The sequence below is a fragment of the Amblyomma americanum genome, chromosome 5 (assembly GCF_052857255.1).
Source record: "Amblyomma americanum isolate KBUSLIRL-KWMA chromosome 5, ASM5285725v1, whole genome shotgun sequence".
In the NCBI taxonomy this organism is placed as follows: domain Eukaryota; kingdom Metazoa; phylum Arthropoda; class Arachnida; order Ixodida; family Ixodidae; genus Amblyomma; species Amblyomma americanum.
In genome coordinates, this window is record NC_135501.1 from 3,993,555 (window position 1) to 4,005,902 (window position 12,348).

The 12,348-nt window shown below is 45.9% G+C and overlaps 1 protein-coding gene across 2 annotated transcripts in view; it reads right to left on the reverse strand.

Moving 5' to 3' along the window:
* Window positions 1-324: 324 nt before the first annotated feature.
* Nt5a (5' nucleotidase A) overlaps window positions 325-12,348 on the reverse strand; it is a 136,657-nt gene continuing 124,633 nt past the window's right edge. For both annotated transcript variants that reach the window (XM_077664488.1, XM_077664489.1), the window contains one exon: window positions 325-1,590. In XM_077664488.1, the coding sequence (XP_077520614.1) occupies window positions 1,084-1,590 (507 nt within the window). In that variant the 3' untranslated portion in view covers window positions 325-1,083. The remainder of the gene's footprint in view (window positions 1,591-12,348) is intronic.

Sequence of the window (12,348 nt, forward strand, 5' to 3'; positions counted from 1 at the left end):
CCACAGGCGAACCTGCCTCCACAACTTGGATCTGAGTATTCTCAACCCGAAGAAGGCACCCACTTCTACCAGGTCAGTTCCTTTCCTCAAACAGTGGGCGATGGTTCTTGCACGCAGCGTAGTGGTGACAATGTATCTAACAATGGTTTCCGCTTGAGGGTATGATGGTGGCACACACAACATGGAAGCACAAACAGAAGGGCCCCCTGTATTAGAAATATGCTTTAACAAGAGCAGTTGTCGGGCTAGTTGGTGATCGTCTATACAAGTCGTGTTGTATTGCGCTAAAACCACGACACAAAAAAGAACACATAGCAAAGGACGTGCACAAACTATCAACTGATTTATTCAGAGCCGAGCCCATAAATATAGAAAAAACTAACGCATGTGCGCAAGGTACATTCACGAAAAGCCCTGATCTTCCCACAATACTTGAGCACTATTGACGAGAAAAAAAAAGAAAGCCTTTTTTCAATACTTTTGACACATCAGTTTTCATGCCATGGCTCTAAATTCTACAGTAGAAATTCAATTCACTTCAGATTCGACTGAATTTCTGTACTGCAATAAACTAAACTCGGGCTAGGTGAAGGATCCAAATTCCATACTACATTAAATCAACTAGTAAATGAGGGCACCAAGAAATATCTGCCACATCACAGGTAAGGAAATGAGACACAAAGGTTACTCCAGATGATTGAAGCATGGCCACTTAGGCAAAAAACACCTGGAAAAACCGAGCAGCGCAGTTTAGCATGACTAGTGAATCAGACGGGTTGACAAAAACTAGAACAAGCCATCATAGTAACAATAACTTTTAATCGAGAAGCTGCATACAGGAAAGGTCGTGCACAGTGGCTTCCTTTTTCACTAAAGCAAACCAATACATTGGTCCGCAGAAAATTAGAATCGGAAAGGTCGGTTTGGTCAGTACACGCTGAAGTTCGCATTGATAACTGATTTCAATATCACCACCTGACTATGCCTGCATGACACATTTTAACTGCAAGGCAGTGCAAAAACAGTGAGATGCTCAGTCTTGTTAGACTCGTTTCCCATTGCAGATTTGGGGGCGAAATCATATCAGAGTGCCCCAGCATTTTCTGAGGAAGGCAGAGCCAGGACTGCAACCAGTGACTCTGGAGGGCTTGGGTAGAAGCCGCAAATGCTCACTTGGCCATCAAAGGCTGGAACCCTCGCACTCCGTGACAACTTAGTCAGCTGCGACACATCAGAGATGGCCAGCTTAGCACCTCCACACAGGGCCTTGGTGAAATAGCTGGGACCTTTTGGCGACACAAACACGGAACCCCATGCTTTGGACAGCAGGTACTCAGCTCCCTCAAGCACCGATGGCCCACCATCCTCCAGAGTGGCTTCAGCAGCCAGTTCTTCAACAACAGTGACACTGTCGCAGCAGCCGTGGGCAGCGACCGTGTCATCAATGAGGGAATCACCAATGTACAGGGTACGGCAGAAGCCAAGCCCGTGTTCACACAGTGCTGTCCAGTTTCCGCCGCAATACAAGACACCGGGTTTCAGCTCTTCACTATGGCCAAGTGCTCGCAGCGAACCATCATCTTTCACGGCCTGCAGAAAGCACAATATACAAATTCAATAAAAAACATTAAATTAGATACGTACAAACTATGATGTACTTTTGCCTGCCAGCGGATTCGACAGTGGCTGAAATACATGCTGCCAATAAAGAAATGTTTAACGCAGCTTTCACGCATTCATTTCGATGCCTGGATATACAGTTTTCAACATGAAATCTAGACAAGAGACAGCCGTCACATATAGTGCCCCCTGCTATATTGTTGTGTTAAGTTTGTATTTTGTTAAGTGTATTTTGTTAATCTTCCCTTACAGTATCAATGGTGCAGCATTAACTCAAGTAACCAATGTCAAATACTTAGGAATTCCTCTTAAACTAGACCTAAACTGAACAACGCACATTGGCAACGTTTGCAATAAGGCCATGCGGAAACTGAATATTGCGACGAGAACTTCATTATGCCACAGCAGAGGTAACACTAATAGTTTACAAGATGACTGTGCTTCCAGCGCCGACTTAAGCTAGTTATGTTTGGGAGCCGTACACTGAAGAAAACATTTCAAATGTGAACGGGTACAAAACAAAGCTCGAATATTTATCTTCAAAACTCTGAATATTGCGACGAGAACTTCAATATGCCACTGCAGAGGTAATACTAATAGCTTACAAGATGGCTGTGCTTCCAGTGCTGACTTACGTTAGTTATGTTTGGGAGCTGTACACTGAAGAAAACATTTCAAAATGTGAACGGGTACAAAACAAAGCTCGAAGCTTTATCTTCAACTCATACTCTAAAACCCAACCGGTGTCTGAACTTAGAAATAGGGCCGGGCAGACAACTGTGACGCAGAAAATACAGTTTAACAGACTCATATTCTTTTTTTCATGTGCTGAGAGGTGACCATAAGGTCAATCTGGACTGATACATCACACCACTCAATACTTCTGGCAGCAGAACAAAACATTCCAAACATATCACACCGCTGGATTTTAGAGCAGAATCTTTCAAACCCTGTTTTCTGGTTCACACAATTCGCGAATGGAACAAATTACCAGAAGAGGTTGTTCAATGTTCGGATTAAAAGGCTTTAGAAAACGCCCTCGCGAAGTATTTCTGACTGGTTTGAGCTGGTATGTTTTTGACCCATATCACATGTAATTTTGTCTTGGTCCTTCCTACATTTTACTGTCTGCTGTTCGTGCCTGCTTGGGACACTGTACTGTTCCAAAATGCTTGAAGTATTATTCGTATTCCTCCTGAGGCGGTGATCTGCTGATGTATTGCATCTTGCTTTTTATCATTTATTTCCGCTACATTTGTGGCTTTCGTTTGTAAAAGGTTTGAAAGAAATCAATTTTGAACAGTTGATGTTATGTTGTGCTTTTTATCCTGAAAGCTATGTACTGAATTCTGACGTTTGATTGTACAATGTAGCTTAGTATTGTGTTTTATATTTTGCAACAATCGCGACTCCTGTTTTGGTAGAAGCTGACAGTATGATTGAATAAATAAATAAATAAATGAAAGTGTAACCTAAAGAGACCAGAAGCGGGCAGAGTGTAAGAAACAAATGCGGGTTAATGACAACCTAGTCGAAATCAACAGGAAAAAATGGGCTCGGGATGCAGGGCATGTTTGACCGCTATTTGTGCCGAATGTTGTCATAGTGTACGGTCCTTATTACTTCTTGCTGGTGACATTGAAACTAACCCTGGACCTGACAAATTGGATGTCGTCCTAGCAGAATTGAAAAAGCTGTCTGATGGTCATGCAGCACTAATTTCTGACGTGCATGATGTAAAAGGACGTATGCTCTCAAACCAATCGCCAGAACGATATCCGATTTCAATACCCGCCTCACTGAACTCGAAGTACCCCCCCCCCCTCCCCCCCCATTTCCAGACTCTGTCTACAGTTAAATCCGACGTTGAATTCATTCAGTCAACTGCTAGCCAGACAGCTCTTTTGGTTCAAGATTTACAGCTTCGTCTTGATGATTCTGAAAACCGCTCCCGCAGGAACAATCTAATTTTCTACGGTCTGCCTGATTCATCCCCCCATGAAACATATGCCGAGTCTGAAAAAGATAATCATTGATCATTGCTTAGAACACCTGGAAATAGCCTTGGATTTCAAAGAAATAGAGCACACCCACCAGATTGGCCGTTACACCCCAAACCATCAATGCCCTATCATTGTTAAATTCATATCATCCAAGACCAAAGAAAGTGTTCTATCCAAAGGGCCCAAATTTAAAGGAACAAACTTCAGTGTCGGCGAAGATTATTCCTGCCGCGTCTAAGATATTCGAAAGCACTTGGTTGCATTTGAAAAACAAATAACTGATAAATTCTCGCTTCGCTATAAGACGCTTCATATCGGCCCCAAGCGCTACTTCTTCGACGAAACGACAAACAAAGTGAAGGATATCGCATAGCAGATACCTTTCGGCTCCGATCTCCACGGTGTCCTCTACCAACTTGTCATCCTAGAACCAACTCCCGAACCAACCTTTCCCCTTCCGTCATTTTCACAAATATACGCAGCTTCCTTCCCAAACGCGACCTTGTATCTAACCTTGTATCGTCGTCCGCAAGCAACATACTTGTACTTACAGAAACATGGCTCAACAAAAACATCAGCGATTCTGAAGTTCTGCATGATTTGCCAAATTTTCGACTCTTTCGTAACGACTGCAAGGGTTCTCGAGGGGGGGGGGGGGGGGGGTTGTTTTAGTCGCCGTTAATCGATTTGTCGGTGTTGGTGTTGGGTTTAATGGCGCATAAGCATCTAAGGCTATCATGCACCAAGCTCAAGGTGTATGAAAGTTGTTTTCTGCGGAATTCTACAAACGTGAAAAGCTCAGTGGTGTACAGGCCTAAAAACTATTGTTCGTACTTGTTGTTAATGAGAGAAAAAAGAAACTTTAAAAATGGCTATTAATGAAAGCTTTAAAGAGAGTCGGGAAACCTCGGCAATATCCTTGCTGCGGCAAGGATCTCGAGGCAGCCAACCCATCAAAAATAAAAAACCTCAGCCTTGTTCTCAGAATGAGAAGGTGGCATGAGGTGCGTCACCATACGAAGCTAGGCGCAAGGTTGGAATTCAGTTTTTCAAGGAGGCCTGCGTCCCTTAAAAAGCTAAAAACACTTGAGATATCAATAAGTGCGTCTTGACCTAAAATCAGTGTTGGGTGAAGAGGAATGTTTTCTTTGTAGCATGAGGTAAAATACTTTTTCCTGAGTGATTCAATTTCAGTGCATAAGAATAAGATGTGGTGTACTGTAATTTCATCTCTGCATTTTTCACAAATAGGTTTGTCTTCTTTAGTTTGTAGCAAATTGTGTGTAAGATGTGTATGTCCAATACGGAGACGGCATAATATTACCTTGTAGGCTTAACGCCTCAGGAGCAAAGGAAACGAGACCACAGCTACGAACCGACACCAGAACAGAACTGCCAAGCCGTGGCTGCACGAGCCACGACCAGGTGCCGTCTTTATTCTCTTCGCAGGGTGGCGCGCGCTAGCCGGGTTGTCGGCGCCACCAAAGAGAGGGCACTACAGGGCCCCCCACCTAGACTGGAAGTCGAAACGGACGGAGGGCCGGCGATGGCACTCGAGCGCTAGGTCAGGCGGCACTGGGAGTCATTCCAGGGCTGGCCCGGGAGGCGAGGGTCGCTACAGGGCTCCCCCCTCCTTCCTATACGATTAGTCGGTATCAGTCAAGAATCGTGCAGGCCGGGCCGGGGTCTGAAGGTGAGGCTCAGGAGGGCGACTCTGGCTGTGGCGTTGAGGCCGAGCTTTCGGAGGGCGTCGAGGAACGCGGAGAGGAATGTGAAGAAGATGGGTCATCCGGGTCGACCTGCGAAATGCACCAAGTGCCGGTGGTTCAGGTGCAGCAGCTGTTGGCCGACGCATGAGAGGTGGTGCAGCAGATGGAGCTAGGTGTGTAGCGCAGCTGACGCCGGGCTGAGCTGCCTGGTACCAAGAGGGGCGGATACGGGAGGCGCATCGAGATTCCAGGTAGGGAGTAGCTGTGGTGGACTGCATAGGGTGCTGGGACACGCTCACAGACAGCTTTGGAGCGATTGACTTGAACGTGACGGGCGTCCGCACGAGTGGCGCCCTTGGCGCCGAGCCGTGCACGTAGGAGTATGCTGGCGAGGTAGCGGCAATAGGAGGTGCCTGGAGTGGCGAAGCTGCCGGGAGTGCCACGGCCGCCGAGAGGGCCGTGAGCTAAGGGAGAGCCGAGGCCACCGGGAGGGCTGAGACCGCCAGGATGGCTGGGGACGCTGGGTGTGCCGAGGCTGTCGGGAGGGCCGATGACACCTGGTGGGCAGGAGACGCCGGCAGGGCTGGCGGCGCCGGGAGAGCCGAGGCCGAAGGGAGAGCCGAGGCCGAAGGTCGGGCCGGGGGCGCCGGGAGCTCCGAGCCTGCCGGGAGGGCTCGTGAGTAGTGACGATGGACGGCGGCGCCGGAGACGCAGAGTTGGAGTGGCGAGGAGCTAGCGGCCAGGGGCTGCCGAGGCGGGCAGGGCTGGGGCGAAGGCGGCGTGGGTGAGACCGAGGCTGGTCCTGCGCCAGCTGCTGGCGGCGGCGACAGGGGGTCTGCAGCGTCGTAGAGTGGCAGCGGGCAGTAGGAGACGCCGAAGTCCTCCAGAATGGCAGCGCGCAGCTCGTCGTACGGCCGGCTGCACAAGGCAAGGCAGGCAGGTAGGCGCAGCAGGTCGGGCGGGAGGATATCGCAGAGGACGGCGTGTTTGAATGGCTGGGTGGTGATGCCGTTCAGGTACAGCGCCGCCTCGAATTGAGTGAGCCACCCGCCGACGCTTTGAGGCCGGAACGCCGGAAGCGGCGGGTCGAAGGCTGGGTTCTGCCAGTAAGCCATCCAGGAACTCAGCTGATGGAGAAGGCGCGGCTCAACGGGTCACCACAATGTAGGCTTAACGCCTCAGGAGCAAAGGAAACGAGACCACAGCTACGGACCGACACCAGAACAGAACTGCATAGCCGTCGCTGAACGAGCCACGACCAGGTGCCGTCTTTATTCTCTTTGCAGGGTGGCGCGCGCTAGCCGGGTTGTCGGCGCCGCCCAAGAGAGGGCGTTACAACCTCTATAAAATGTTCCTGGTGACTACAGGTTTTCCATTCTCCCAGTAAGGGCTTTACCAAGTGCAGTTTATTATTTACTTCATGGTCCCAGGTTTCCTGCCATTTAGCCTTGAGATTTCTGTGTATTAGTTGCATGCAATCTCTATGAGGTATGCTGACTTTGTTGATTTCTCGAATGCGAGCTTGTGCAGCACACTGGTCGGCTCTTTCATTACCATATATTCCAACATGGCTCGGCACCCAGCAGAATTTTATTATATTTCTTTGTGCTCTGGTTTTTTCTGTTGTGTAATATGTTTCCCAGTAAGGGTTCGCCTGCATTTCTGCAATGTAATGCCATGAGCACGCTGAGTGAATTTGTGTATATTATGCTGTTTTGAATGCTATTATTTATTACTCTGCCTACAGCAATAGAGACTGCATAACATTCGGCAGTAAAAATGGATGCGTAGTAAGGGAGCCTTGCTATCTTTTGCCAGTTTCCTTGTATAACCGCGCTTCCGACATATTCTGCTGTTTTTGAGCCATCAGTGTAAAATTCTGTCCAGTTCGCATATTTTTCTTGTAGTGCCCGGTATTCCTGTAATATGTGTTCGTGTGCTGTTTGTTTTTTTCGGAAGTGTGTTAACGTGAGGTCACACACATTGAGAATGCTGTGCCAGGGGGGCAGTGGGTCATGTCTTGAGGCGACATCAGGAAGGCTGTTCAGTATTTCTAGGTTTTGGCAACTTTCATCGAAAAAGAGAAGCAGAGGTCGTATTGATTGCGGTTTATTGTTGAACAGGGTTCTGGAGGTGCACTTTGTAACTATTGGATAACAAATATGTTTCGGTAGAGATCTTATTTTCAGTGCATATGCGCCTGTGAGCATTGTCCTTCTGTCTGCTATGGATGGTTCATTTGTTTCTACATAAAGACTATTTATGGGAGATGTCCTGAATGCTCCGGTTGAAAGACGGAGACCTAAGTTGTGAATTGGGTCCAGTCGTTTCAAGTATGATGGCCTGGCTGAACCATAAACCACAGATCCATAATCTCAACAGGAGTGCACTAGAAAGCGGTAAATCTGCAAAAGACAAGTTCTATCAGAGCCCCAGCGTTTTCGTGAAAGTACCTTGAGTATGTTCAGGGTTCGAGATGCTCTCTTCTTTAAGTTTTTTATGTGAGGTATAAATGTGAGCTTTTTACCAAAGTTATGCCCAAGAACTTGTTTTCCTGTTTTACGGGTAACACAACAGCATTCAGGTATAGGGTAGGGTCGCTCTATAATCCTCGTTTGAGCGAGAAAAGCACAGTCACTGATTTTTGTGGGGAAAATTTGAATCAATTTCTATCTGCCCAATCAGCCAGTTTATAGTCATTTGTAACTGCCTCTCACATGTTGGTACGCTGGAGGATGTACATGCAATTTGCAGGTCGTCTACGTATACTGAATACATAATCGACTTGGGGATTATTTTTGCTATTGAGTTCATTTTCACTACAAAAAGTGTAGTACTCAGAACAAACCCCTGAGGTACACCGTTGTCCTGGATGAAATTTGCTGATAGGGTAGTACCTAGACGTACTTGGAATGAACGGTCTGCAAGAAAATCACTCAAACAGTTCAGCATCCTACCCCGGATGCCTAGGCCTGCTAGGTCAAGGAGTATACCGAACCTCCAAGTCGTGTCGTATGCTTTCTCCATGTCAAAGAAGACCGCAAGACAATGCAGTTTGTGTATGAATGCCTCCCGCACTGTGTTTTCCAGACGCACAGTATGATCTATAGTGGAGCATACTTTTTTGAAACCGCACTGATGTATGTCAAAAAGGTGACAAGATTCAAGAACAAATGTTAGTCGGACGTTCACCACACTTTCAAATGATTTTGCTAGGCAGCTGGTGAGTGCAATTGGCCTGTAACTACCAAGACTATGATGGCTTTCTTCCGTGCGTCAGGTATTTTCCCTGAAATCCAGATTTTGTTGAAGAATTTTAGAAGTGCCTCAACGGTGGCCTCAGAGAGATGAGCAAGCATAGTGTAGTGTATATTATCTGGGCCTGCTGCTGTCTGTTTGCCTGCAGACAGTACTCTATTTAGTTCCTCTCTTGTAATTTTCATGTTATAATGTTCATCCATGCCTGGTCCTATAGGAAGTTTTTGTTTTTCTGCTATGGTTTTGTATTTTTGAAAAGTTGCTGTGTAGTTGGAACAACTGGAAACAGCAGGGAAGTGCTCAACTAATATGTTTGCCTGTTCTTGCAATGTTGTTTGTGTACCAGGGGTGGACAGAAGTGGAAAAGTGTAAGGAGAATAGTCACCACTGAATTTGCGGACCTCATCCCACAACTTCTTGGTCAGTAGTGAACTATTTATTTTAGATACATATTTCCTCCAGGACGTCTTTTCGGCATTTCTGCGAATACGACGTGCACTGGCCCGGGTCTTTTTAAATAATAACAGGTTCTCTGCTGTGGGGTACCTTCGAAATATTCCCCATGCTTTGTTTCGTTCTTTTTTTGCCAGTCTGCATTCATGTGTCCACCAAACCTTGTGATTTTTTCTGATTTGTCCCGATGTTTGCAGGATCGCTATTTTTGCAGCCGAAACTATACAGGTGGTAAATTTTTCATTTATTTCATCTATGCAAAGTCTGTCATCGAATTCTTTATGTAAGGTGGCATTAGCAGTAAACACCGACCAGTCAGCTAGCTGCAGTTTCCAGCGCTGGGGTCGTGCTGGAATGATTTGGATTGAGGATGACAACTTTAAAACTGGGTAAATGGTCACTTCCTCTTGGATCATTTAAAACATCCCAAATAAAATCATTAAAAACTGATGGTGATACGAAAGTTAAATCAAGGCAGCTCATTTTTCCTGAGGTGGGACAGCAATATGTGGCTTTTCCTGTGTTCATTAGGCATATGTTGTTTGTGAGTATCAGGTGTTCAATTATTTGGCCTCTGGTGTCTGTGCGCTCACTACCCCAAAAGGAGGAGTGTGCATTAATATCCCCAACTACCACATATGGTTAATGTAGTTGATGGAAAAGGCTTTCCAAATCGTGGATAGTAACTGTGAGGTGTGGTGGTATATATACAGAGCATATTGTGATTCTTTTGTGTGTAACTACACTGACTGCTACAGCCTCAAAGTTTGTTTTCAATGGTATTTCTCGTGCAGGGACGCCGCTTTGCGTTATAATTGCGACGCCACCTGATAGCCTGTCCACCTGTTCTCTGTCTCGTCGAAAAATTTTGAATTTTTTCAATATGTTTTTGTGTTTTGGCCCTAGGTTGGTCTCCTGACGACATAGAGCTATAGGTAACGTTGATTTTAGTATCTCTGTAATGTCTGTGTAGTTCATCATTCCTCTACAGTTCCATTGAACCAAAAATGTCATATTTTAGTGTGTTGGAGAAGATTAGCTTTGAGGAGACTTTACTCTCGGCTTTCCTTTTCTTTCGAGAGAGTTACGCCGCCCCTGCAACACAGAAGTGCAGGGGGTGGTATTCATCCTCTTCCTTGAGGCCATGGACTCCTGTGAAGTTACGGGTGTACGAGTGGTAGGCCTCTCCCGGTAGGAAGAAGTCTTGTTGGCTCCCGACTCGGATGTCGGCAGGCCCTCTCTCAGAGTTGGCGGGGCAGCTTTCGGCAGCTTTCGCTGCCTCTGCCAGGGGGGTGGATTGCTCTGCCGCGGTCTCACTCGGTGAGGCCTGGGCAGGCATTGAAAACCGGTGTGGTGCACCACCCCATCGCAAGGCATCGGCGAAGTTTGTATTAGGAGCTAAGAAAAATTTGCTGGCTGTGACGCGTCGCCTTGCTTCCTTGAATGTCATGTTTTCGTTTGTTTTGAGAGTTATTATTTCCTTTTCTACTTTACATTTCGAGCATGATCGTGAGTAGGCTGGGTGATCCTCGCCACAGTTTGTACAGTGTGGAGGAGCAGTACATTTATCAGAGATGTGATCAGTTGAGGAGCATTTTGCACATTTTTCTTGACCACGGCAGCTCTGTGAACCATGGCCAGCCGTTAACCGAGAACTACCATTCTTGCTTGTCAACATCCCATCCCACCTTGAAATTATGTGGCTCCTTTTCCGCACTGCACCAATAACAACCCTTATTGGCGTCTGCTATCGACCACCACATAATAGCCATGACTTCCCCCGTGAGTTTAACAGTGTTTTGCTACAATGAACAACTAGGTATCCAAGCGCACGAACTATTCTTTTCGGTGATTTTATAAACTGGCAACAACCTCACGTTACCGTTTCGCAAGGGCCTCAAGAATTGTCGACGTATGTCTCAATTTTAATCTTTCACAGCTAATAACTGAGCCAACACGCATCACAGAGACCTCACAAAACATTCTTGATCTTATTCTAACTAGTCATCCTGAGACGTTAGCTTCTATTACTTACCTGAGAGAATTGAGTGACCACAAAGTTATTCACGTCTCATTAACGTTACTCCCGTCCAAAGGAAAATGTTTAAAAAAACAATAAAGCTTTACGATAAGGCTGACTACGTAGCAGTAAATAATTAATTAAACTCCCTCTTATCCACTTTTGAACTTCAATTCCATCAGCGTACAGTCGACGAAAACTGGTCAATCTTCAAACCCAAAATTAGTGATCTAACGAGCAGATATATTCCAAAGTGCACTGTCAACACTGATTCCCAAAATCCTTGGTTCAACAAAACACTCAAAAGACAAAAATAAAAAGCAGCGGCTGTACCGTGCAGCGAAACTTAGACCCAGCTCTTCTGCACGGGAAAAATACTACAGCGCTGAAGATTCGTACTTGGCAGCAGTGAAAAGTGCGAAATGTTTCTTTCTTCACAACGACTTACCCAAAATGATAACAAGTAAATTTTGGAACGTGATAAATCATCAGCAATCGCACGACATCACCCTTACTAATGATAACGGAGGCACTCTTAGTGATGCTCAATGTGCGATACATTTAATACTGCCTTTTCATCAGTATTCATGAAAGAACCTGAAGATCCATTCCCTTCACTACCTTCCATTACTGAATTAGCAATGCCAGCCATCATTTTTAATCCAAATAGAATTTCGTGCACAATCGACAAATTAAAAATTTCACCGTCAGCCGGAATCGACGAAATTAACACAAAGTTTCTCAAAAACACCAAGGACATCTCATCCAAGTTTTTGCGCTTGTTCTCTCAGTCACTCGCCACAGATATCATCCCGGAAGACTGGAAGATGGGGAAGGTCGTTCCTGTTTTCAAATCAGGTAACAGAGATTCTCCACTCAACTATCGCTCCATTACCCTGACTAGCATCCCTTGTAAACTCATGGAGCACGTCATCTACTCCCAGATAACGCAGCATCTAGACTCTATAAATTTTTTCACTCCATCCCAACATGGATTTGGAAAAGGCTTATCGTGCGAGACACAGCTTGCCATCTTTCTTCACGATCTTCATTCCAACCTTGATACTAACTTACAAACTGACGCCATCTTTTTAGACTTTGCCAAAGCATTCGCTAAGGTACCTCATCAACGTCTACTCTTAAAACTTTCCAGACTAAACTTGCATCGAGAAATTATTGCATGGTTAAAGCAATTCCTCACACATCGTTCACAGTCCGTTACTATTAACAATTACTCCTCTAACCGTCTACCGGTGACATTGGACGTTCCTGAGGGAACTGTCCT